Genomic DNA, 22,769 nt, shown 5'->3' with positions numbered 1-22,769 from the left:
TCGAGAGTGAGGCATAGTTCACCCTGTGCTGTGAATCAGACCAGGAAATCACTGAAAGTCTTTTATAGATTAACTGCCTTCCTCGAGCAAAGAATAATCCTCAGAAATTCAAAGCAAAAGGAGGGGATATGGGGATATATGTATACGTATAGCTGATTCACTTTGTTATACAGCAGAAACTAACACAACAATGTAAAGCAATTATACTCCAATAAAGATGTTAAAACAAATTTTTAATTTTAAAAAAAGAAATGCTAAGCTTACTTCATCTTCACCTTTCCCCAGGCCTTCACCTTTCCCCAGGCCTTTGTATATTTACAAAGCACACTGAAATTTACAACACCTATTCGCATGCAGGTTCTCATTTCAGCCTCACAATAACCCTGTACGAGCAGACTGAGTAGAAACGATGCCCATTCTATACAGATCAGGAGACTGAGGCAAAGAACAAGGAGACTTAAATAATGGAACCACCTAGAATGATAGGATCACAAGTCAGAAGCCACAAATACAGACCCTTAGACCACTCTTCCATTTATTTATTCATTCAGGTATTCACAAATATTTGTTGACTACCTATCATGTGACAGCTCCACAATATACGCCGGTGATACAGTGGTGAGCCCTCGGGGTGTATACAGCCTGTGAGAAAGACAGACATCAATCAAATGATCAAAAACCACTCTGTAGGGCTTCCCTGGTGGCGCAGTGGTTGAGAGTCCGCCTGCCGACGCAGGGGACACGGGTTCGTGCCCCGGTCCGGGAAGATCCCACATGCCGCGGAGAGGCTGGGCCTGTGAGCCATGGCCGCTGAGCCTGCGCGTCCGGAGCCTGTGCTCCGCAACGGGAGAGGCCACAACAGTGAGAGGCCCGCGTACCGCAAAAAAAAAAAAAAAAACACTCTGTAGATAAACAGTTTATGGTGAAACTGTAAAACACAAGAAACTTCTTTCTTTTGTCCTGAAAATTAAGGATAAGTAGAAATGAACTTGATATTCGAGAAATGGCATGTACAGAGATCCTGCAGCTTAAACGAATATGGTACTTAAAGAACTAAAAGAATGTAGTGCAAGAGGAAATCGAAGAAGGAAACATGGGCCAGACTATTCAAAACTTTAAGCTATATTAAGGATTGTGACTTTTAGCCTAAAACTCATAGAAGGCCATTATACGAGCTTACATGTGTATTGGGGTGGGAAGTGCATATGGTGATCCGGTTTGCAGGGTGAAGTCTTTATGTATCGCCCTAATGTCCATGCCTGTGAAAATGACTCAGATCCAGTGTGCTCACCTACTTCCTTGGCCTTGCTCTCTCATTAGCTCCTGCAGGCTCTAGTACATATCTAATTAGATACCAATAAAAGAAGCAATAATGACAAATGCCCTCCTAAATGGGGGTCCCCTACCGCCCAACCCTTTCTTTCACCATCAGTAGTTTTTAATGAGACCTTGTGATTGCAAAGTCACCTTAAAAAACACAGAGAGTTTATCACCTTGAAATAGGGAATATCAAAATTTATATTGGAACAGTGTAAAGCCAGCCATGTAACACTGGAGACTGGTGTAACGCATCTATTTCACATTTGAAGAGATGGCCGAATGGCTCATTTGCAGTCAGTCATGATTTAAGATTAGGTCCCTGGTCATTACACATCAGCACAGAGGCACATGCAAGGCATACCAGTCATATGAGGATAATGGGCCATTCGAAGGCCTGACCCCATATTATGTCTGTGGGATTGAAGTCACGAACCTGTCTGTCAACACTGTAGATTCCAGGAAGGAAGGAGAGTCTTTAAATCTAAAAATAATTGCACATAAGCTTTCTAGAGTCCAAAGACCAACAGTGGTTGGAATTTATAACAAGGTCGATTTTGGTGCAACAAGGAAGCAGCTGTTTGAAGTGACCAGCCTCCCCAGTCTGAGAAAGTAATACATGGAACTCGGCCTTTGTTGGTTTCAGTTTATAAATGGGATGGCTTACACTTCTTCCATGAGAAGTTAGAAGTGTTATCTTGTCACATGGGAGTGTTAAAAAGATAGAGGAGGAGAAGGAGGGAAGAAGGTAGAGGGGATTGGTAGAGAATAATCTCCCTGAGAAAGGAGTAAAGCTGGGCTTCCCTGGTGGCACAGTGGTTGAGAGTCCGCCTGCCGATGCAGGGGACGCGGGTTCGTGCCCCGGTCCGGGAAGATCCCACATGCCGCGGAGCGGCTGGGCTCGTGAGCCATGGCCGCTGAGCCTGTGCGTCCAGAGCCTGTGCTCCGCATCGGGAGAGGCCACAACAGTGAGAGGCCCGCGTACCGCAAAAAAAAAAAAAAAAAAAGAGTAAGATCTCTGGACTCTGGCTCCAGCCTGCCACTGACTTACTATGAACCCCTGGACAAGTCATTTCTGTTCTCAGCACCTCAAAAGTCCCTATCTATACGATGCAAGAACATCTACCTCAGAGTGCTTTTACAAAAAAATCAAGTGAATATATAAATCACCTCTTTAAAAAAAAAAAAAAAAAAAAGTCCAAAACACTAACCTCCACTCAGCAATGACTGAGCAAAAAGCCTGAGTTTTTCCCAGCATAGTGCTGGGCCTCTAAGGGCAAAATGTCAAAGAATTCAAGAAACTGGAATCACAGATTGCCCAGCTCCTTCCTTGCTTCCACTTCAAAGACAGCACCAACTTGGAGAACACTGAGTAACTGCATGAGCTGTGCTGGGGACACACCAGAATGAAACACAGCCGAAGGCTCTTAACCTCCAGTGGAAATGAAATTCCATTCTGGGTAATACCAGTATTCTGAGTATCCCAAAGAAGCCAGCTCATGGCCCCAACTCCAAGCCTGTAAGTTCCTATGTGTGAAATTTGCTGTCAGGAAAGTGATACTCTCAGACTAATAGACTCTAACGAGTAGAGATGCAACAGGACACTCCCGAGGAAGAGTTAGAGACAGCATCACACAGGCCCTTTAAGGAGAAGGGAAATTATTTCTACTCTAATTGCCCCAGAAAACCCTCAGTTGAGGGCCCAGGCACATTAACCAGCTAGCTGGCTTAGTGGCTCTGAAGCTCCATCTGGGAGACACACTCGCAAGAAGTTAAGATGGATGGGCTGAGAGACAAAAGTCAACTGAACTGGGGGCTAGAGCAGGGAAAAGCGTGCACGGAAACCTTTTCCTTCCAAGCCTCCTCATCTTCACACCCCATCCCCACCACACCCCCTAAGAGAAAAGCAGCCGAACAGGTTCAGCTATAAATCTGTTTCCTTGCCTCCAACCGCTCTGCCTATTATTTATAACATTAATTTAAGTTCCCAGAGAGATAGATGAATTTCTTTCTGGTAGTGTGGAAAGTCAGTTCTTTTCAATGACAACATCTGTACCCCTGGTCTAACTAGAAAACAAATGTAGTATTTGGAATTCTCTTTCCTTTCCAATTAAAAAGTCCTCATGGCTGACTCATGCATTTTTTTATCCCCCAATGCTCCTTTCCAATGAGTGAAGCATAAAAGGAAAGAGACAACTAATGTATAAATGTATTTTTTTTCAAAAATACGGTTGCCTCATACCTATTGTTCTGGTTTGACTTTTTATTTTCTCTCACTGCTTTCCTTTTTAAGGAATAACCATACATATCCATCAAAAAGAGCAGAGTAGAATTGTAACACTAAAGATGCAACAAGCTTCAATATTTTCTCCTACAAGAAAACATTATTTCTCCTGCAGCCTATTTTCCCCCTCCATTCATCCTGTATAGACCCATGCCCATGCAATACAATCACAACTCAAGATGTGTCTGAAGGCATGTAGATGAAATCACTATAAGTTGGAAATGAAGTCTTATTTTCCTTCCTATTTTAATACATCTTAGGCCCCATGTATGCAATACTGTGCCTCCTTATTAATCTCCTCACGGCCTCAGGTAGCCAACAAACCACCAGATAAAGAGATACAAACCACCTATTGTATTTCTTTTTAGTCCTTTCCATTTGCAATTCCATTTGAAAGCTCAGGAGCGCAGGTGGGTAGGGGGAAATGCAGGCCACTCTCTCATTATCCATTTCAATTGATCCTTTCACCTCCTACCTCTCTCTGCCACTGAGGCCACGGTTGACCAAAAGCATATTTAAACCCACCAGGCAACAAGAGGAAAAGATAAAGGTTTTGGAAAAGACAAAATTAGAAATAGGTTTATCTACCGATGTCATTAGAAGATAGGGCAAAGTTAAATTTGGAATCCACCTAATGAGGTTGGGATGAATAAGCCACAGGGTACAAAGCATGAGTAGAAGTGTGAGGGTCTCAGCCAGAATGAGACAGCCAACATGGTAATGTCTGAGCTGTCGTAACAATTAAGCAGCCACTCTCTACTCTGCCAAAAAATCTACAACATGGACTGTATTAAATTGGCCACCTAGACCGTTAGATTCATTCCCTCCCGTTATTTAAGTCTTTACAGCTTGGCAGCAGCAAAGGCTTTTTTTTCCTGCAGTATTCAGAGGATGTGTTCTGCACAACTATCCATCACCTGCTGACTACAGTACACTGCTCTATCTTGTAGGTTACCAAGCTACCAGGGCCTCCATAGCCAGGGCAGCCTGTGCCCTCCAAAAAGGCTGTCTGCTGCCACATGTCTGGGTCAGAATATGTCTGAAAGAAAGAAAGGACACAAGGTGGAGGGAACAAAATGCCAACATGTCTTAGATCCAAAAATGCACATGCAGCATCTACTCCAGCAAGAAGGGAGCCAAGTGAGAAAAAATAAACGACTGGGCAGCTACAGTAAGTAATCTTTGCTCTCCAGCAGCATCCTGCACTGTCAACCCGGGTATCAATTCAGATGACTGCAAACCAGCCCCCTGCCGGCCTACTACAGAAGCAGCCCTGGGAAGGTGGCCTGCTGGGTTGCTCTCCAGGGTCTTGAAGGCAAAGAAAAACAACAAAACAAAAAAATCATACCCCACGTAAGCACTGTGATGAGCTAGAATCAGAGAGACGCCCAGAAGAGTAGAGGTGCAAGAGGGTTTAGAAATAATCTGGTCCTAGCCCCTCGTTTTATACCTGGGGAGCTAAGGCCCAGACACAGTAAATGAATTTCCTAGGGTCATACAAATTTAACAATGTCTTTCAGCTCAAGTTTTCAATCCAGAATGTTCTTGTGCTAAAAAGCCAGATTTTCAAAGTAGAGAAGCGAAGAGTATCTATTTTGTTTAGGAGACCCAGGAAACTATAACATATGAGTTTCCTCATTCACCTGCTTTGTTTACATCTCCTCCTAAAAGCTCCGACGATTTTGGCTCGTGGCTTGAGGACGGGGGAAGTAAATCTTTGAACCGCTTCTCTCACAGAAATATAAAAGGAAAGACGCCATACCACATTCTCAAAGCCCTGCCAGGACCAACGATAGATCGTATCACATTGGAGGGGATGTTTCCTTCCCCATTCAGCCTCAGTTACATATTTTTAAAGAAACTCTGCAATTACTTTTTTTTAAAGGGACTGTGTTGGCATAAAAACCGTGCACCATGATGTTGCAGTACCTACCATGGAACTAAAAGACAAACTACTGGGGAACCATGCCTAGGATTTGGCAGTCAGAATAACTTCAGGGACCTCAAACCCTACACTGCACCATGGATCCACATTACACACTAGATCCTCATCCACGGGACACGAGCCACTGTTTTTATACAGGTGAAAATCTGACTAAATTGTAGTCATTTTCAATATGATACTTTAACATCTTTTCTATATGATGGTATATGTTTATAGCACTTCATGATGCTGTGTGTTCATACAGTAGCTTGAAATTTTCTAAGGATTTTGCACACACTCTCTTGCTACATTCCTACAACAACCATATGGTAGAAGAGTTACTATTACTCCCATTTTACAGATGCAAGCACAGTTTCTGGCATAGGGAGGGAGGAAGGATTAGAGGACAAAACGATGGGAGGAATCTTCAAAGAATGTAAGACACAGATTTCCTGATTTCATATCCCTGCATCATTGCATTTAAGTCACATTTTATAAATGGCAAAAGCAAGACAAAGGTCCAGCATTCGCTACAAGTTTAGGTTAGACCGCAGAGCCCATATGCCTGGTCACTTGGAGAACAGCTTTTCTTCCCCTGTCCTCCCCTCTGTCATATTTCCTTCTCTGTCTCTTCTTGCAGGCTTTCTCTCACCGCCAACTTCATCCACTCACCCATACACACTCTTCTCTCACCAGCACTATAACTGGCTGTGTAATGCTTATAAGATGAACCTCATTCTAAGCCCAGTTCTCATGTGACTGGTATGGAATCACATCACAGTGGCAAAAACTGTAAAGCTGCAGAAATTGTCATGCATTTTCACCTGGGATGGTAAGAAATTGAGAGGCTATTCCATGTCCCCAGGAGCTCTTTCTCCTGTTGTCTCCCAGACCTGATTGTCTCTAGCAGAAATCTAGCAATCTATCGCGCACTTACAACATCCCTTGTACTGTCTCCTTGTACTGTTACTTAAATTTACACGTCGATTATATCCTATCTTCCTAGCTTGCTTGTCATCTCTTCCTGGACAGAAGATCTGGTGCTACCGGGTTAGCTGGACATTAGGCATATGCTGGATTCTCGGTTTTAATTTTGATGATGAGTTGTGTGCATGTGTTCCTGTTTGTGAAGTAAATAATCTGTCAGTAGGGGAAGCAGGAGACTGATGATCTTGGCTGGCTCCTTTGGAAGCATTGGCCTTTGATAGGCATCTCTTAATTTCCCCCTCCTTACTCTAGTGCAAATGTTTGTATAAAAGACAGTGGAGTACATTATACGTGACTTAACTACCTTAAGGAATGTGTGGTTTAATAATATGATGTTTGTAAATACTTTAGGAGCTCTCTGGAAAGAAGATGCCGTGTCACCATATTTCATTATGAAAAACCTAGAGATATAAACAGATGCTCATATCCTGAAGTTACTCTGAAATATTCAAGAGGAACCTTGAATTACTGACTTGTTCAGTGATTTATAGTAAGTTTGTTTTCCTGGTTCTGCATGTTCTTCAAAATCAGTTGTACGGAAACACTGAATGCGCTCTGCAGTGAATCAATAGCGTGTGTTAGAAGTAAAATCTAAATATGTTTACTGTCTAGAATATAATCATTAACGGTCAGAGTGACAACCGGGCTGCAGGTGTGTGTGTGTGCACACACGCTCTGTCTACCTGCGCACATTTGAACAAATGAGGTGAGAGTTCAGAGCTCCGTTACAATGGAACTGTGTAAGAGAAATTTTTGCAGCAGTGAGGCAAGAGGAGGTGGGATTTGTGTGGGGAGACCTGCATATTGCAGAAACTTCTGGCTGAAGGCTGGATACATGTACCATTTGAATGGAAAACACTTTTGAGTCCGTTCCTCCACTGTCACTTCAAGACCAAGATGCTGGGAGTAACGCTTTTCAGTTCTCTCTACTGCTCAGCTGCTATTATGAGTTGTCAGAACAGCCTGCTCACAAGGCTTCCATCTGAGTCCACGATTTTCCTGATATCCAAGGACCAGGGCCAATCACTGGGGGGGTCCTGGTGGCTTCAGAATTCAAAAGTACTGGACAAATAAACCATGGATTTCCTGATGGCAAGAACTCCTAATGCTTTGTATCTCCACAGCCTGGCAGAGATAGTGTGTCCAATACTTTCATTGGATGGATTGATTGAAAATTAAGAGTTACCAAATAAAGAGAAGGAAAGAAAATCCCTTCTGTGGTGAAAGAACTCTTAGGCCCTGAATCCCCGATGTCAATGGATTGTGGGCTTTGAGTAATGGAGAGAGGCCACGGGGTGAGCCGAGAATGGAGCAGGGGAAGCTGAGGAAGATTAGTTCAGGCCTCCTTCTCAGCTTTGTTGGCAGCTATTAATACCAAGGCAGCTAAAGAAAAACCTAAGGCAGTGGAGATAATCAGGCTGGCCACCCAACTGAGTGGTTCCTTTTATGTTTCTAGCTTGAGGTGATCTGCTACCCACACTCTGGGAGTTTCTAACTAGGCCCAGCTGAACAGCTGAAGCAGGGAGAAAAGTGTGTCTCAGTAGCAAGCAGAAAGTGTTCAACTACCAACTAAAATAGCGGTCGCTTTTCTTGTGACAATTTGTGTTATTAGGTCTGAAAGGGCTCTGTTTCTCAATTCTAAAAAAGGTAGAAAATCCTGCTACATTCCAGTTCCTCAGAGCAAAGGAACTGCCTGGCATCTTCTCTTCCTGATTTCAAGTGTTTTTATGGTTCCTGGACCTTCTGTAGATTCTCTCTCCTGGGAAGAATTCCTGGCATGGTTATAACTTTGTCTTGGGAAGGACATGAATTTCAGAGGCAGAGAGGAGAGAAGACAAGGTTGGGGAGTTAGATCCTGGTTCACAGTTTTGGCTCTATGCTTTTTATGTTATGTGATTGAGACTGAGTTACTTACCATCTTGGAGCCTTTCTAATTCCAAATCTGTAAAATGGGTCTAATGAAATTGCCCCCACACCACATGGCCGTCCTAAGAACTATTATATTTAGCACATTAGCTGGCCTATGGTAGATGTGCAATAATAGATAGAGGTCCCTTCCCTTATGCCAAGGCAATGGGTTCCATTAGTAAGACTCCACATCTTACCCAACAACTCCAAAGACTGGCAATATAAGACAAGGGGAGAAAAATACTAGAAATAAAGAACAAACTGCTAACACTGAGTCTGGCTCTTGCCTTGCCTCATATTCTAAGTCCAGTGACAATAGTCCCTCCCGTTGGGCTAAATAGGCTAGTGGTTACAACAGGCATGCAAGTCAGACTCGGGTCCAAATGCTAGAGCTGGTGGCACAACAGTGAGAGGCCCGCGTACCGCAAAAAAAAAAAAATCAAATCCTAGAGCTGCCACTTAGCAGCAACGGGATTGCAGAAATAGAATGTAACCTCAGCTCCATCATTTTATTTATTTTTTTTTTTGCGCTACGCGGGCCTCTCACTGCCGTGGTCTCTCCTGTTGAGGAGCACAGGCTCCGGACGCGCAGGCTCAGCGGCCACGGCTCATGGGCCCAGCCGCTCCGCGGCATGTTGGGATCCTCCCGGACCAGGGCACGAACCCGTGTCCCCCGCATCGGCAGGCGGACTCTCAACCACTGCGCCACCAGGGAAGCCCAGCTCCATCATTTTTAAATGATAAAAATAACAGCCTGAGTGATGAATTCATCTATGTAAAGCACTTAGCACTGTCACTAGCACAGTCAACACTCAATAAATATTATCTATCATATCACCATTTATCATCTACCCAGCACAACTCTAGCAGGTGACAGGTTGAGAAAAATATGACAGTGTAACTTTAAGGGTAAAGGAATCAAAAAGGAAGAATCTCACGGCAGTACGAAATACAAAGCTTAGAGAATAAAAATCAGCCTTTCTGAATCCACTCTCTGTGAGGGTGGCCTAGATAAGTAGTAGAGCAGCATCTTGATAAATAGACCAGAGCTTCTGCCACCCTAAAATCAACCAGTGCTGGCTAGCAAGAAACTTCTGAAGAAGATATGTTTATTCCATGTAATAGACACTAGCCCACCTTAAACTTTCCTCCTCCCTACTGGGGATCTGCTTCGGGTACTTACATTTCCAGGGTCCCTCACTTATTTGTTGCAGCCCAGCCTGTCCTCCAGCTTCTACCACCCCTCTATATTTTTTTCAGGGGAAAGCACGAACGCAGTCCCCCACTACCACAAACTATGCAGTCGAGTTTCCCACATTTGGGGAAACCGCAGGTGCCCCCTCTATTTAAACCATGGGTTTTCAAACGCGAGTCCATGCACCAAGGCTAACCTGCCGGCCTAGGAACTATCCGGAGAGCTTATAAAGAATATAGTTCCACCCTCAGAGAATCTGATCCACTAGGTCAGAGATGGCACCCGGCTACTCATATGTTTTGTATAGGTTCCCCAGTAATTCTTAAGTGTAGTCAGGTTTGGGAACTCTGTTTCTAGACTTTTCCTGCACCAAAATCAAAATTTACCTCCTCTATGGCCCAGTCGTTCCCAGCCTCTCTTTCCCTAACCTATCTAAAAAATCCATTTGTGTTGGGTCCATAAATCATTAACTGGCAACAACTTTATGCTCTCCCTCCAAGATCTTACATAAAGAAAAACATGTTATGTCATGAACCAAAGTATAAAAATTTTCAAGAGAAGGAAAATAATATTTAGAATCTCCTCAATCCATTCCGTATAAATGGGGCTGACCCTAAAGCATACTGTGGGTTCCAGCTCTCCTGTTCTCTCCCTACTTTCCTGGTAGAGAGGCCAGGATATACAGTAAATGAAAGCTTGGAGATGAAGAGACACCACAGATGTGCAGAATAAATAATAATATAACAGTAACAACCACCACCATGTACTGGGTGCCAAAGGCCAAGCACCACCCAAAGCACTTTATGTGAATTATCTTTTCTAACATTAGCATCTGTGAGTATGTGCTAGTATTAGCAGTCCCAGTTTACAAATTTAAAAACTGGGATGAAAAGATATTAATGTGCCCAAATTCCCACAGCTAACAAGTGGCTGAGGATGGCAGAGAAGACTATTTCAGAGGGACCAGAGCATTTTGCAGGCAGGAAACCTTCGATTAGCAGAGACATATCCTCTCTCCTCTTTTGCCTCTTCTCTAGAGAGGAGAATATGGGGAAATAGAAGATAAAACTTTTGAAAAGAGGAAGCAAAAAAATTGCAAAGCAAGAAAACAGTGGTGTCTCCAGGACTTTTCATTTGGGAATTACTAAACGAGGACTTCGAGGCTCCTTTCTGGCCTATGGCATAGGGGGATATGCAGGACCCTTCTTCTCTCCCATTGGGGCAGCATGAGTGGTGGGTAGGGGGGAGCACGCGTGCTCCCTGACAGGCCACTTTAGTTCTAGAGAACTGAAAGAGCCAATAAGCTCTTGAAGGTGGAAGTGGAGTTAGTGACTGAGGGCTGGCTTTACCCAGACTGCCCAGCCCACGGTAAAAAGGAGTTTGTGGTTTCTATGGAAACGTGGTCCATAGGCACACACATTACATCTAGTTGAAGCCACGATTCTTCAGAAAAATCCAGAAAGCGCCCGAAATAGATGACATCAAACTGTACCAAGACTCACTTTAAGATGGTGGGACTTCCCTTAAACCTGACACGAGTTTCTGTCCTCTGCCTCTCCAGGTCCTCTTCTAAAAGAGACTGCAGAGCTGGAATGGCAAGTACATTGAAGTATCATCTCATCAGAAATGCAGCGTGGAGCTGACTGACCTTGGATTATGCTTCCTTCTATTGGGTGCCGGAAGGGAGGCTGTCCCCAACATGCCTGTACCTTATCCTGGGCCCAAGAGAACACGTTCTGTAGCCGAACAATCATTTGAACTTTGACAGTATCATTAATGAAAACCAACAATTCATAGCTACCGTGCAGCACCAAAAATTCTCTATAATAGGACTCAGACCACTATCCGTAAGGACTTTCAGTGGGTTCTGGAGAAATCAAAATATTCCCCTTGACCACCTGACCACCATCATCCAGCTGTCCAGCCACAAGTGATCCAATAGAGACCAACAGTGTCCTTTCTTCAGCTGGCAGTCAACCTCCCTGCCCAGGGACGGACACAGGAGCCAATATCTCCTTCTCAACCCAACCCACAACCTCCTGTGAAAGCCCCGACTTCAAAATAGTCCTGCCATCCTCTGACAAGCTGGGAGGTTCATTCCTCTGCAGAGGATAAATGGCATCAATTCCAAAAGATTCAAAGAACAGCCTCTTTAAGAAGTTGCCATTTGGAAAAAATATTTAAGCAAAGCTGTGCTTGATGAAGTCGAATAGGATTAGCCGCTCCACTAGCACCGCCCTCTCAGATTCAGTCGAAGGTAGACCAGCTCATTCGCTTCCAAGTGGGACGAACTCAACAACAATATATCACACTTAACTGTGATCACAGCTCCATGGAATTCCAGCTGGTACCTGGAGTACACCGAGGTGCACTTAATATTCCCCCGTCTATAATCAACCTTTTGTACATTTCTTCCTAATTGCCGGATATGTTTCCATTTTAATGAACTGTTTTCTTAACATATTACAGATGGTCATTCCAGCACGCCTAATGGCCCGTTTCTGTATGTTAAATGACGATTAGGGTCCTTTGGTTGGTTTCCCAGCAAGGCTTGGAGGGGGTTGGCTTTATCCCTTCCCCATTGCTCAATTTCAAGGGCACAATCATGAAAGATCAAAGGCAAAGTCATACCTGTTGCAGTCGACGTGGAGCAGGAGATGGGAGGCACTAACTGATAGTGAGACCTTGTGCCACTGTCCGTCAGCCATCCGGTACGGAAGTGCCTCTGTCCTGGGCTTGCCGTTATGTATGTAGTGGTATCGAATCTCATCCCTCAGACCACTGCTCTCCAGTTCGAAATAGCTGTATGTAAAGAACAACAATGTGTTTTATTTTACACAGCCATCATCAATCCTCATGAATTATTACCAGGGTTCCCAGAATCTAAAATTAGCTCAGCTTGACCCAAAGAACCACAACCCACAATCAATTGTACGGTATGGAACCCAATTCACCTTTTGTCTGAGAGTCCTCACGGTGACATCTTGAAGCCCTGAAATGGAGACTGAATGATCCGCTGTGAGTGACAGGCCACAAGCTAATTAGCAAAGCTTGGTGCAGTGTCGCTCAAGCATAGTTCAGAATGGAAATAAACTGTCAGAGAAGAGATGAGTAAGGCTTTTTTTTTCTTTTTTTTTTTTCTTTTTTACTTCCCTCTGGACAAGAAGCTATAAGTGAAGAACAACTCTTAGATAATCAACAGGGGAGCAAAGTTTGAAGCTACTCACATGTGTCAGTATTTCAAAATTTCATGGAATGAAACATACAATGAAGTTTTTCTTTCCCCAGATTGTTACCTTCTTTTTTCAGACCCATGAAAAACTTTGAGCACCACCACTGTAGTCTCCACTTTAGTCATAAAAGGCAGCCAACTTTGGGACACTCCTCAGTCACACACCAGGGCTGATACTTTCACGGTTGGCAGGCCTACTTCATCTCCTACGTGGCCCTTCTGAAATGTGTCACCATGATCATCATTAACACAGGGCCCAATCTCACTGCCGAGCACTGCACTAGGCATTTGACATATACTATCTAATCTATCACTCACGAAAAACTGTAAGACTGATATTACCCCTTTTGAAATATTAAAAAAAAAAAACAACTGAGATTCCGGAATTAAGTAACATACCCAAGCCAGGATTTAAACTCAGGTCGAGATGTGACAGTCTACGCACTTTATACCAGTTTGGTGCCCATCCCAGAGGCACAGGACAAAGTAGTAAAGATGGCCTCAACTGGCACTATCTCCCAGCAGCTTATTCATACAGACAACTCAAGAACTACTCGCCTAGACAGATAACCAGGTTCAATCCCAAGATCTGCAAGGACCTACTGCTTCTCCTCTAACCCACTGAGTTGGCCTGACCCCACTAGCCCGGGCACATTTAATCCAGAACATAAAATGCATCTTCCATGAGGACTGAGATGAATATATCATGAAACTCAGCCTCTATTATGCATAACTTCCAAATCTCACGTCACAGATGAAAACAAATGCACATTTCTTGCTCATCTTTCACAGAGATCTTCCCAAGAGAGCACTGCAGGGGAAGCAAAATCAAGACCAGCCTCTGACTATCTCATTTGCACTATACAAAGAATCAGGCCCAAGATGACAAATTGAAAATGTTACTTATACTATTGCAGCCGACTCCTGGGCCCAGGTACATACTTACTAGTAATAATATAATACATATTTTTTTAAGACTACTAAGGAGGAAATCCCTTAATATAGAAGACATTCATTTTAAGAGAATTTCCCAATTTTTTTCTAAGCAGCCAGGACACTGGAAGGATCGAACAATCAGAAGACTTAAAAGGTCAGGAAAACCTTAGAGATTATCTAGCCATTCATTAATTTATTCGTATCATGACTGAACACATAGTGAAAAGCCAAGATGGGATTTAAAATACAGATCCTGTTCTCAAGATGCTTTGAGAATAGTGAAAAAGGAAATAAAATATGTGCCCCTCCCTCCAAAAAAGCTAGAAATTGGCCTAAGAGAAACAAATGGGAGGCAAAGCTGTCATTTTAAAAGTGACTGGCAGGCTTCCCTGGTGGCACAGTGGTTGGGAGTCCTCCTGCCAATGCAGGGGACACGGGTTCATGCCCCGGTCCGGGAAGATCACACATGCCGTGGAGCGGCTGGGCCCGTGAGCCATAGCCGCTGAGCCTGCGCGTCCGGAGCCTGTGCTCTGCAGCGGGAGAGACCACAGCAGTGAGAGGCCCACGTACCGCAAAAAAAAAAAAAAAAAAAGTGCTCCATAGACTCTAAGGTGCGCATAAATCATGTTAGAATGCAGGTTCTGACTCAGTAGGTCTGGGCCGAGGGTTAGGATACTGCATTTCAAATAGGCCCCCAGTGATGCTCCTGCTGCTGGTCTGCCCGCCACACTATCTGTAGCAAGGTCATCACAAGATGAGTGTGGCTTTTAAGATGCACACGTTGGACTAGAAGTAAAAACTCCTGAATATTAGGAGATTTGGATTTTTGTATCCTCATCTCTGGTCTTGGACACAGGATGCAAGAGAAGGCGATCAGAGACTAACTCATAGGTCCTTGGAGTTGGAAACCGTGACCAAAACTTTCTCTGAAATCAGAGTGTTTACTGGGCAACTGCTTTTCAATACTAAGAAAGCTTCAAAAGTCATATCTCCTAAAAAGAAGACGGAATAATTGCTTTAAAAATCAGGAATTTCGCAATCACGTAAAATATATCCCTGACTACCTTGCACGGAATGCCTTTGTGCACGGAATGCACGGAAATGCATTTGTAAAGATGCCTCCCTTTCCATCACACCAAGAGACCAAGAAAAACTCTCTTTTCATGCTAAGAACGTCCTTTAACGGAAGACCTTACAATGAAATATAAAAAGAAATTCTGCTGGCTTACTTAGACCACAAAGAAGTTAGACAAGCAAGTCGGATGAAGAAAGAAGCTGGAGAGAGCCATGGCGTCGGGACAAGGTATTACCGAGAGATGGCTCCTGAACCTATGCCTCTGCCTCCTTCCACAAATAGGCCCACCAGCAACCTTCTCAGCCCAGTGACTCAGAAGCAGTTTCTCACTTGTGGCCGGGCAAAGACCTTTAAATTACTGCTTCCTTTAATTACAAAAGGAAACATAGAAACTTTACAGCAAAGAAAACTCTCATTCTCCACTTTAACCAAGTGATCAAGGTTAACACGACCAGTAACAATATATGTCAACATCAGGAACCCCTTGACAGGATGCCATGCCTGGAGAAAGTATCACATCATTTCTATAGTAGTCCTGTCCCCCCCAAAAGGGTTACCTTCATAAAAAAGAATGAAATAATGCTATTTGCATCAACATGGATGGACCTAGAAATTATCATACTAAGTGAAGTAAGTCAGAGAAAGACAAATGTCATATATCGCTTATATGTGGAATCTAAAAAAAAAAAAAAAAAGATACAAATGAACTTATTTACAAAACGGAAACAGACTCACAGACATAGACAACAAACCTATGGTTACCAAAGGGGATAGCAATGGGGAGGGTGGAGAATAAATTAGGAGTCTGGGATTAACACATACACACTACTATATATTACATAGGTAAACAACAAGGACCTACTGTATAGCACAGGGAATTATATTCAATAACTTGTAATAACCTATAATGGAAAAGAATCCAAAAAAGAAAATATATATATAACTGAATCACTTTGCTGTACACCTGAACTAACAACATTGTAAATTAACTATACTTCAATTTTTTAAAAGGTTAAAAAAAAAAAAAGGCTTAACCATGAGAAAACGTCAGAAACTCAAACTGAAGGGTATTCTACAAAATAACTGGTCAGTATTCTTCAAAAATGTCGAAGTCATGAAAGACAAGGAAAGTCTGGGAAACTGCCACATTTTGGAGATTAAGTAGAAATAGTAACTAAATACAAAGGTGGGATCCTAGATAGGATCCTGGAACAGGGAGGGGCAAGGGATATTAGTGGAAAAACTGATAAGATTCAAATAAGGCAAGCAATTTGGTTAACAGTCCTACAGCGATGTCAATTTCCTGCTTTTGATCATTTTTCCACAGTTACATAAGAGGAAGGTAAGTGAGGGATATACAAGAACTCTGTACCATTTTGCAACTTCCCTCTAAGTCTAAAATTAGTTCGAAAGAGAATGCTAAGTTACTGTTTACTGTAAGTACTGTAAATAAATTACTCCCCCAAAACACAAAGCCAAGGAGGCCATACCAATGGTTGACATCGCAACGGAAGATTCTGTGACATTTTCTGTACTTGGGGAAAAGGAAAGACTGGATCCTCTAGGCATTCTCTCTTGACTCTGCTTTTCCCCCAGCAAGATCTTGGCTCATGGCTGCTCCTTGTCTCCCCCAGGCACTGGATCATTCTTATAATAAATCAAGGGACACAATCACCTCACTCTGGTTCCAATTGTGAAATCCACCTTCTACCTGTCAAAGTTGCAAAAAGGTGAAATCTTAAGAAGAATGGCTAGGAAATGAGCTGCTGAAATTGACTGAAAGGGACTTTCTGGGAAAAAGAATGAGAAGAAAGACAGCAAGAGAAAGAAATTACGTGTTCTCCCATCCTGCATGAGACGGGATGGGTATCTGAGAGCAAGAAAGGCCCAAAGACATACAGAGGGCAGAAGTTAGCAGACCACTAACTATTGGGGAAAAGGAACCCCAAAATAGTTCCATAAAGCCCTCATCTCCAGCCATCCTGAGCCAAATTTGAGTAGGAACAAGGCCTCAGCTCTAAACCTTGGAAGAGAGCAGTCAATGGTTTCTCATCAGTCACTAATATAATTACAAAGTTACTATTATTAGTAGTTCTTTTATGGGTCTTTGGTGTTTTCAAGTTAGATGTAGAGATCAGATTTCAAACATGACTGATTTTAATAGATATCCCAAGAGTAGAGCATACAAGATAGAGCCAGACATTAAGAAAAAATCAACCCATGCCCTTTGGGCTGAGAACGGTAAGCACACCTGTATAATAATAATAACATCTACCACCACCACCAATTACTGAGTTCCTACTATGTAGCAGACATTGTTTCAAATCCTCAAAATAAGCCCATAGGGAAGGTATTATAATAATATGTTATTATATCCATTATCATAGATGAAGAAGCTGAAGTTCAAAGATATAAAGTGATCAGACTAGCATAACACAGCTAGTAAGTGGTGGATCACAGATTCGAACCCAGATTTATGTAACGCTAACGATGTTCTTTCTACTCCATGACACCATGTCTAGGATGTTGTAAAGCACATGAAGTTGCAGGCACCAGCAAAGAGACACTGAGACTGTTGGCACTATGTGAATGAAGGTAAGAGCTGGTAGCAAAACTTCCTTGGGGACTTACATGCACCCATCACAACAGATGACAGTCACTTAAGCAAAGTTTCCCCTTCACAACCTCATCACTCTCTCCACAGAGAAGGAAGAAAGATGGTTCACATCAACTCAGCATAGAAGAGACTGTTAGCTAATCATCAAACCCAGGTACTTTTATTCTTGGCACAAAGCTGGACTCATTTCCTAGCCTCTCTTGCTGTCAGGTATGGCCATGTGCTGGAATTCTAGCCAAAGGAATGTGAACAAAAGTAACTGATATATGCTGCTTCCAGGAATGGCCCTCAACTTCCCACATACAATCCTTCTCTTTCTGGATGCTGGAATGAAGACCAACCCCAGAGCAAGTTTGAGTACCACATGTTGAAGAGGGCAGAGTGACAAAGCAGATGGAGCTGAAACTCTAAATCTCCACCAGAAATACCTGCGTTTGTCTATTATGTGAGCAACAAACACAGTACATCCCTAGCTAAAACTGTCAATTAAAAAAGAGTCCCCTGAAACTAATTTTAAAAGATACATGTACCCCTATGTTCATAGCAGCACTATTTTTTTTAAAACATCTTTATTGGAGTATAATTGCTTTACAATGGTGTGTTAGTTTCTGCTTTACAACAAAGTGAATCAGTTATACATATACATATGTCCCCATATCTCTTCCCTCTTGCGTCTCCCTCCCTCCCACCCTCCCTATCCCACCACTCCAGGTGGTCACAAAGCACCGAGCTAATCTCCCTGTGCTATGCGGCTGCTTCCCACTAGCTATCTATTTTACGTTTGGTAGTGTATATATGTCCATGCCACTCTCTCACTTTGTCACAGCTTACCCTTCCCCCTCCTCATATCCTCAAGTCCACTCTCTAGTAGGTCTGTGTCTTTATTCCCGTCTTGCCCCTAGATTCTTCATGACCTTTTCTTTCTCTCTTAGATTCCATATATATGTGTTAGCATACGGTATCTGCAAATGAAGCAACTGACAAAGGATTAATCTCCAAAATTTACAAGCAGCTCTTGCAGCTCAATAACAAAAAAACAAACAACCCAATCCAAAAATGGGCAGAAGACCTAAACAGACATTTCTCCAAAGAAGATATACAGATTGCCAACAAACACATGAAAGAAGGCTCAACATCATTAATCATTAGAGAAATGCAAATCAAAACTACAATGAGATATCATCTCACACCGGTCAGAATGGCCATCATCAAAAAGTCTAGAAACAATAAATGCTGGAGAGGGTGTGGAGAAAAGGGAACCCTCTTGCACTGCTGGTGGGAATGTGAATTGGTACAGCCACTATGGAGAACAGTATGGAGGTTCCTTAAAAAACTACAAATAGAACTACCATATGACCCAGCAATCCCACTACTGGGCATATACCCTGAGAAAACCATAATTCAAAAAGAGTCATGTACCACAATGTTCATTGCAGCTCTATTTACAATAGCCAGGACATGGAAGCAACCTAAGTGTGCATCAACAGATGAATGGATAAAGAAGATGTGGCACATATATACAATGGAATATTACTCAGCCATAAAAAGAAACGAAATTGAGTTATTTGTAATGAGGTGGATAGACCTAGAGTCTGTCATACAGAGTGAAGTCAGTCAGAAAAACAGCACTATTTATAATAGCCAAGACATGGAAACAACCTAAATGTCCATCAACAGATGAATGGATAAAGAAGATGTGGTATATACACACAAACACACACACGATGGAATAATACTCAGCCTTAAAAAAGAGTGAAATAATGCCATTTGCAGCTACATGGATGGACATGGGAGAGGGATGGATTGTGAGTTTGGGACTCGCAGATGCAAATTTTACATATAGAATGGATAAGCAAGGTCCTACTGTATAGCACAGGGGACCATATTCAATATCCTGTAATAAACCATAATGGAAAAGAATATAAAAAAGAATATACATATATGTGTTTGTATAACTGAATCTCTTTGCTGTACACCAGAAACACAACATTGTAAATCAACTATACTTCAATTAAAAAAACAGTCCCAAAGATAAGCCACAAGAATTTCTCTAAGCCACAGAAAAAGCTTCCTCCCACTTCATTTGATAAGGTGCAATGTCTACAGAGTTTTAAAACTGTCTCATTTGATTTCAAATATTCACAAGAATGAAAACATAATATTTTGATATTTGTCACTTTGGCTCTTCAGATCACAGGACAATGTTAGGGGGTCCATGGAATTAGGAATTTTAATGCTCATATCTTGACAGCGACAATAAGAATCTCCATCTTATGGATGAGGACATTGAGACTCAGATAACCCAAGCCATGGCTCCTTCTCTCAATTCTCCGACCCCAAAACCAAGGCTGTTTCCTGTCAATCTCAACTTAAGTGTCCCAGAGATCTCATAGTTAGACCAACTGCCAGTAAGCAATAGAGACTGGTCTGAAATTCACATCTTCTGGATAGATAACGTACCATCCCATATGGAAAGCATTTAACACACAAAAGCATAGCGTCAGCAAATTCTGGGTCCCTCTGCCTCCACTCAGCCACAAATATTCTCTCTACAGACCCCCCAACCCCCCATCCCTCTCTTTTATGCAAAGGTCATGTTCAAAGCACAAGCTAATTTAAACTGTATCAGTCAAGTATCTAGATGAGCTCCAGCCAAAGCTCTTTCTTGCTTGGAGGGGTTTCATGGTGAGAACTTCCACAGGAAGCCAGCTTCCACAGAGAGCCTTTGTATGATTTTCCTGGAAGGCTATCAATCTCCTGACCCAGAATTATGCAATAAAAGTTAATTCTCCAGGAATTCACACTCACATGCCCAGAGAGGAGACCAGGACTCTTTCAGCAAAGATCTGAAAGACTAGCAGAGGCAGAGAATGCCGGCTGCCCCGAGTGCACTTTCCTCTCCTTCAATAACAGAATCTTAGTGGGGCACATGGCCGCCCAGAATAAAGGCCACATTCCCCACCTTTCTTACAGTTAAGTGCGGCCATGTGATCAAGTTCTGGCCACCTGGATGCAAGCGAAAGTCACAGTAAGATACAAGGAGCACACTCTCCACTTCTGTTCTCCATCCTACTGGCTTAGCAGGGATTGGGAGCAAACCATCATGAACCACGGGGCAGAGGGCAATATCCCAGAGGCTGCAGGACAAAAATATAGAGTCACATCAATGCTGGACTACCTGCATTCACACTGCTGCATGAGCGAGAGTTAAACTTTCATCTGGTTTAAACCACTGTTATTTTGGTCTTTGTTTCAGCAGCCAAACCTGTATCCTAACCAGATTCCTCCTGTACAGATTCCCCACAGCAGGTGCAGGGAGATTACTGGGTGGTCTCCAGGAGTCTTGGCTTGCCTTCCAGCCCTGCTTGAATGGCAGCTTCCTCTCTCTGGCCTTCAGAGAGCAAGAGGCAGAGGCATAGTTAGAAATGCCTTGCAGTGATTCCCACACACTTATCCACAGAATGCTTGCATTAGAATCACCTGGCAACTTACTTCACACTGACCAAATTTCCAGGGCTTCAGATTCTGGGCATTTATAACATTCCTAAAATCTATTTTAAAAGTTCACCACATAGTTAAAATATTCAACCATGTCTTCTGGAGCCTGAAGTTCATGGGGATACGAGTGCATCTGCGGAAAAGGTCTCAGGGCTTCTTGGGACCCTTAGAGCATCGCCTGCTGCTGCTTCCCCTCCTAGACCTCGTGTTTTTCTCCCTTTCGTGCAGTAGGATCCTTCAGTTCTATTATGATTTGTGTCCCTGGGGCAAAGATGTTCTCTCCGGCTTTCCAGGTCAAGCACCTCAGATGCACCCACAGGGATCACCTTCTACACTGCAAGCTGGACCTGCTTTAAGCCTCTTTACCCCCATTATCTACATGAAGACCTCATTCATTCATCAGCATATACCATCACAAGTCCGAGCTCTTCCAGCAAAGCCAAGCACGCCAGCCTCCTAACTATGTTACCACCACCAGCCTTCTGGTTTCATCCGCCACCTTTACCTTCCCACCCTGCGTTTTTTACTCCTACCCCCTCTACCTGGAGTTCTCTTCCTCTCCTGGACACTTACAACTCACACCCACCCTTCCAGACTCAGCTACAGCATCCATATGAAGGGCTGTAAAGATGGTTACTACTCCCAACACTGGTTAACTGTCAAAGTCTCCCGGAAAACCCAGCTTCTCAATTCTCAATCCCAGAGGGATTTCACTGTCCACATATGCAGGCCCCAGGCAGACCTGCCATAAGGGCAACTCCTGACCTAGCAAAAAGACTTTCTATCTCAGGAAAGGGAAAAAAACAAAAAAACAAAACATTCTCACTAATGAAATCAACATATTCGGCATTTACACCATGCTTCTCCCTGCTAGGTCCCCTGAGGAAAGAAGATGAAATTACCTTCTTGCTAATGTCTATTTGATTTCTTTCTGTGAGACCTTGGTGTCCATTACCCAAGGGCTCCCTGAGCCCTGACAACATCAGTTTACTGAACCATTCTCTTGACCTTGACCTCTTCAACTTCTGCGTGGCATGGATTCCTTCTGCTTGGTCTCCAACCTTTACTTTGCCTAATAATCCAACCTGTATATGTTCTCCGCCCCCTAGCCTAGCATCAACTGCAAACTCATGGTCTGCTCCCATCCATTCCCAGCTTGACTTGGTCAGCAGTTCTTACCTGGGACCACCACGGACCCAGTACAAACCTAATACAACACAGTGTCCTGACTAAGCATTGAGATACCCTGGGTATAAGCCTCTTAGAAAATAAAGCTGTAGAGCACAAGGCCTACAGTTAAAAACACTGCATCACATACTTTAAATTTTGCTAAGGGGGTAGATCTTATGTGAAGTGTTTTAATCACATACACACAAAATAATATTTTATTTTTTATTATTATTTATATTAAATAAATAATATATTATTTATTTTTTAAAAAATAATAAAATAACAAAGACGGCAGGAGGAAACTTTTGGAAGTGACGGCTAAGTTTATGGCATAGATGGTAGTGATGGCACAGATGTATACATATGTCCAAATTCATCAAGTTGTTTGTTACACATGTACAGTTCTTTGTATGTCAATCATACCTCAATAAGTTGACTTTAAAAAAAAAAAAGGAAAGAGGAAAATAGAAAAGAAATGGACCTACTTTTACTGCCTACCCAGGGGGGATCTAGAGAGAGGCCCTCAGTTCATCTCTTTGAGGGTAGTTAAGAGCTTTCTGATGGTTCACTCTCATTTGCTAAGCCAGTGTTCCCCAATAGCATGCAAAAAGGACAAGAGAGCAGCC

The 22,769-nt window shown here is 42.9% G+C and overlaps 1 protein-coding gene and 1 pseudogene across 3 annotated transcripts in view; both read right to left on the bottom strand.

Moving 5' to 3' along the window:
• Positions 1–22,769, bottom strand: part of NELL1 (neural EGFL like 1) — an 852,764-nt gene that overhangs the window by 726,555 nt on the left and 103,440 nt on the right. For 2 of the 3 annotated variants that reach the window (XM_029208123.1, XM_029208124.1), the window contains exon 4: positions 12,247–12,417. The exons of the other annotated variant lie outside the window; for it this stretch is intronic. In XM_029208123.1, the coding sequence (XP_029063956.1) occupies positions 12,247–12,417 (171 nt within the window). The remainder of the gene's footprint in view (positions 1–12,246; positions 12,418–22,769) is intronic. 3 annotated transcript variants of the gene reach the window in all.
• On the bottom strand, positions 9,678–9,830 carry LOC114887829 (annotated as a pseudogene).

Source organism: Monodon monoceros, unplaced genomic scaffold (genome assembly GCF_005190385.1).
Source record: "Monodon monoceros isolate NGI ecotype Baffin Bay Population unplaced genomic scaffold, NGI_Narwhal_1 Super_Scaffold_7, whole genome shotgun sequence".
In the NCBI taxonomy this organism is placed as follows: Eukaryota; Metazoa; Chordata; class Mammalia; order Artiodactyla; family Monodontidae; genus Monodon; species Monodon monoceros.
This window is presented reverse-complemented; position numbering and strand designations above follow the sequence as displayed.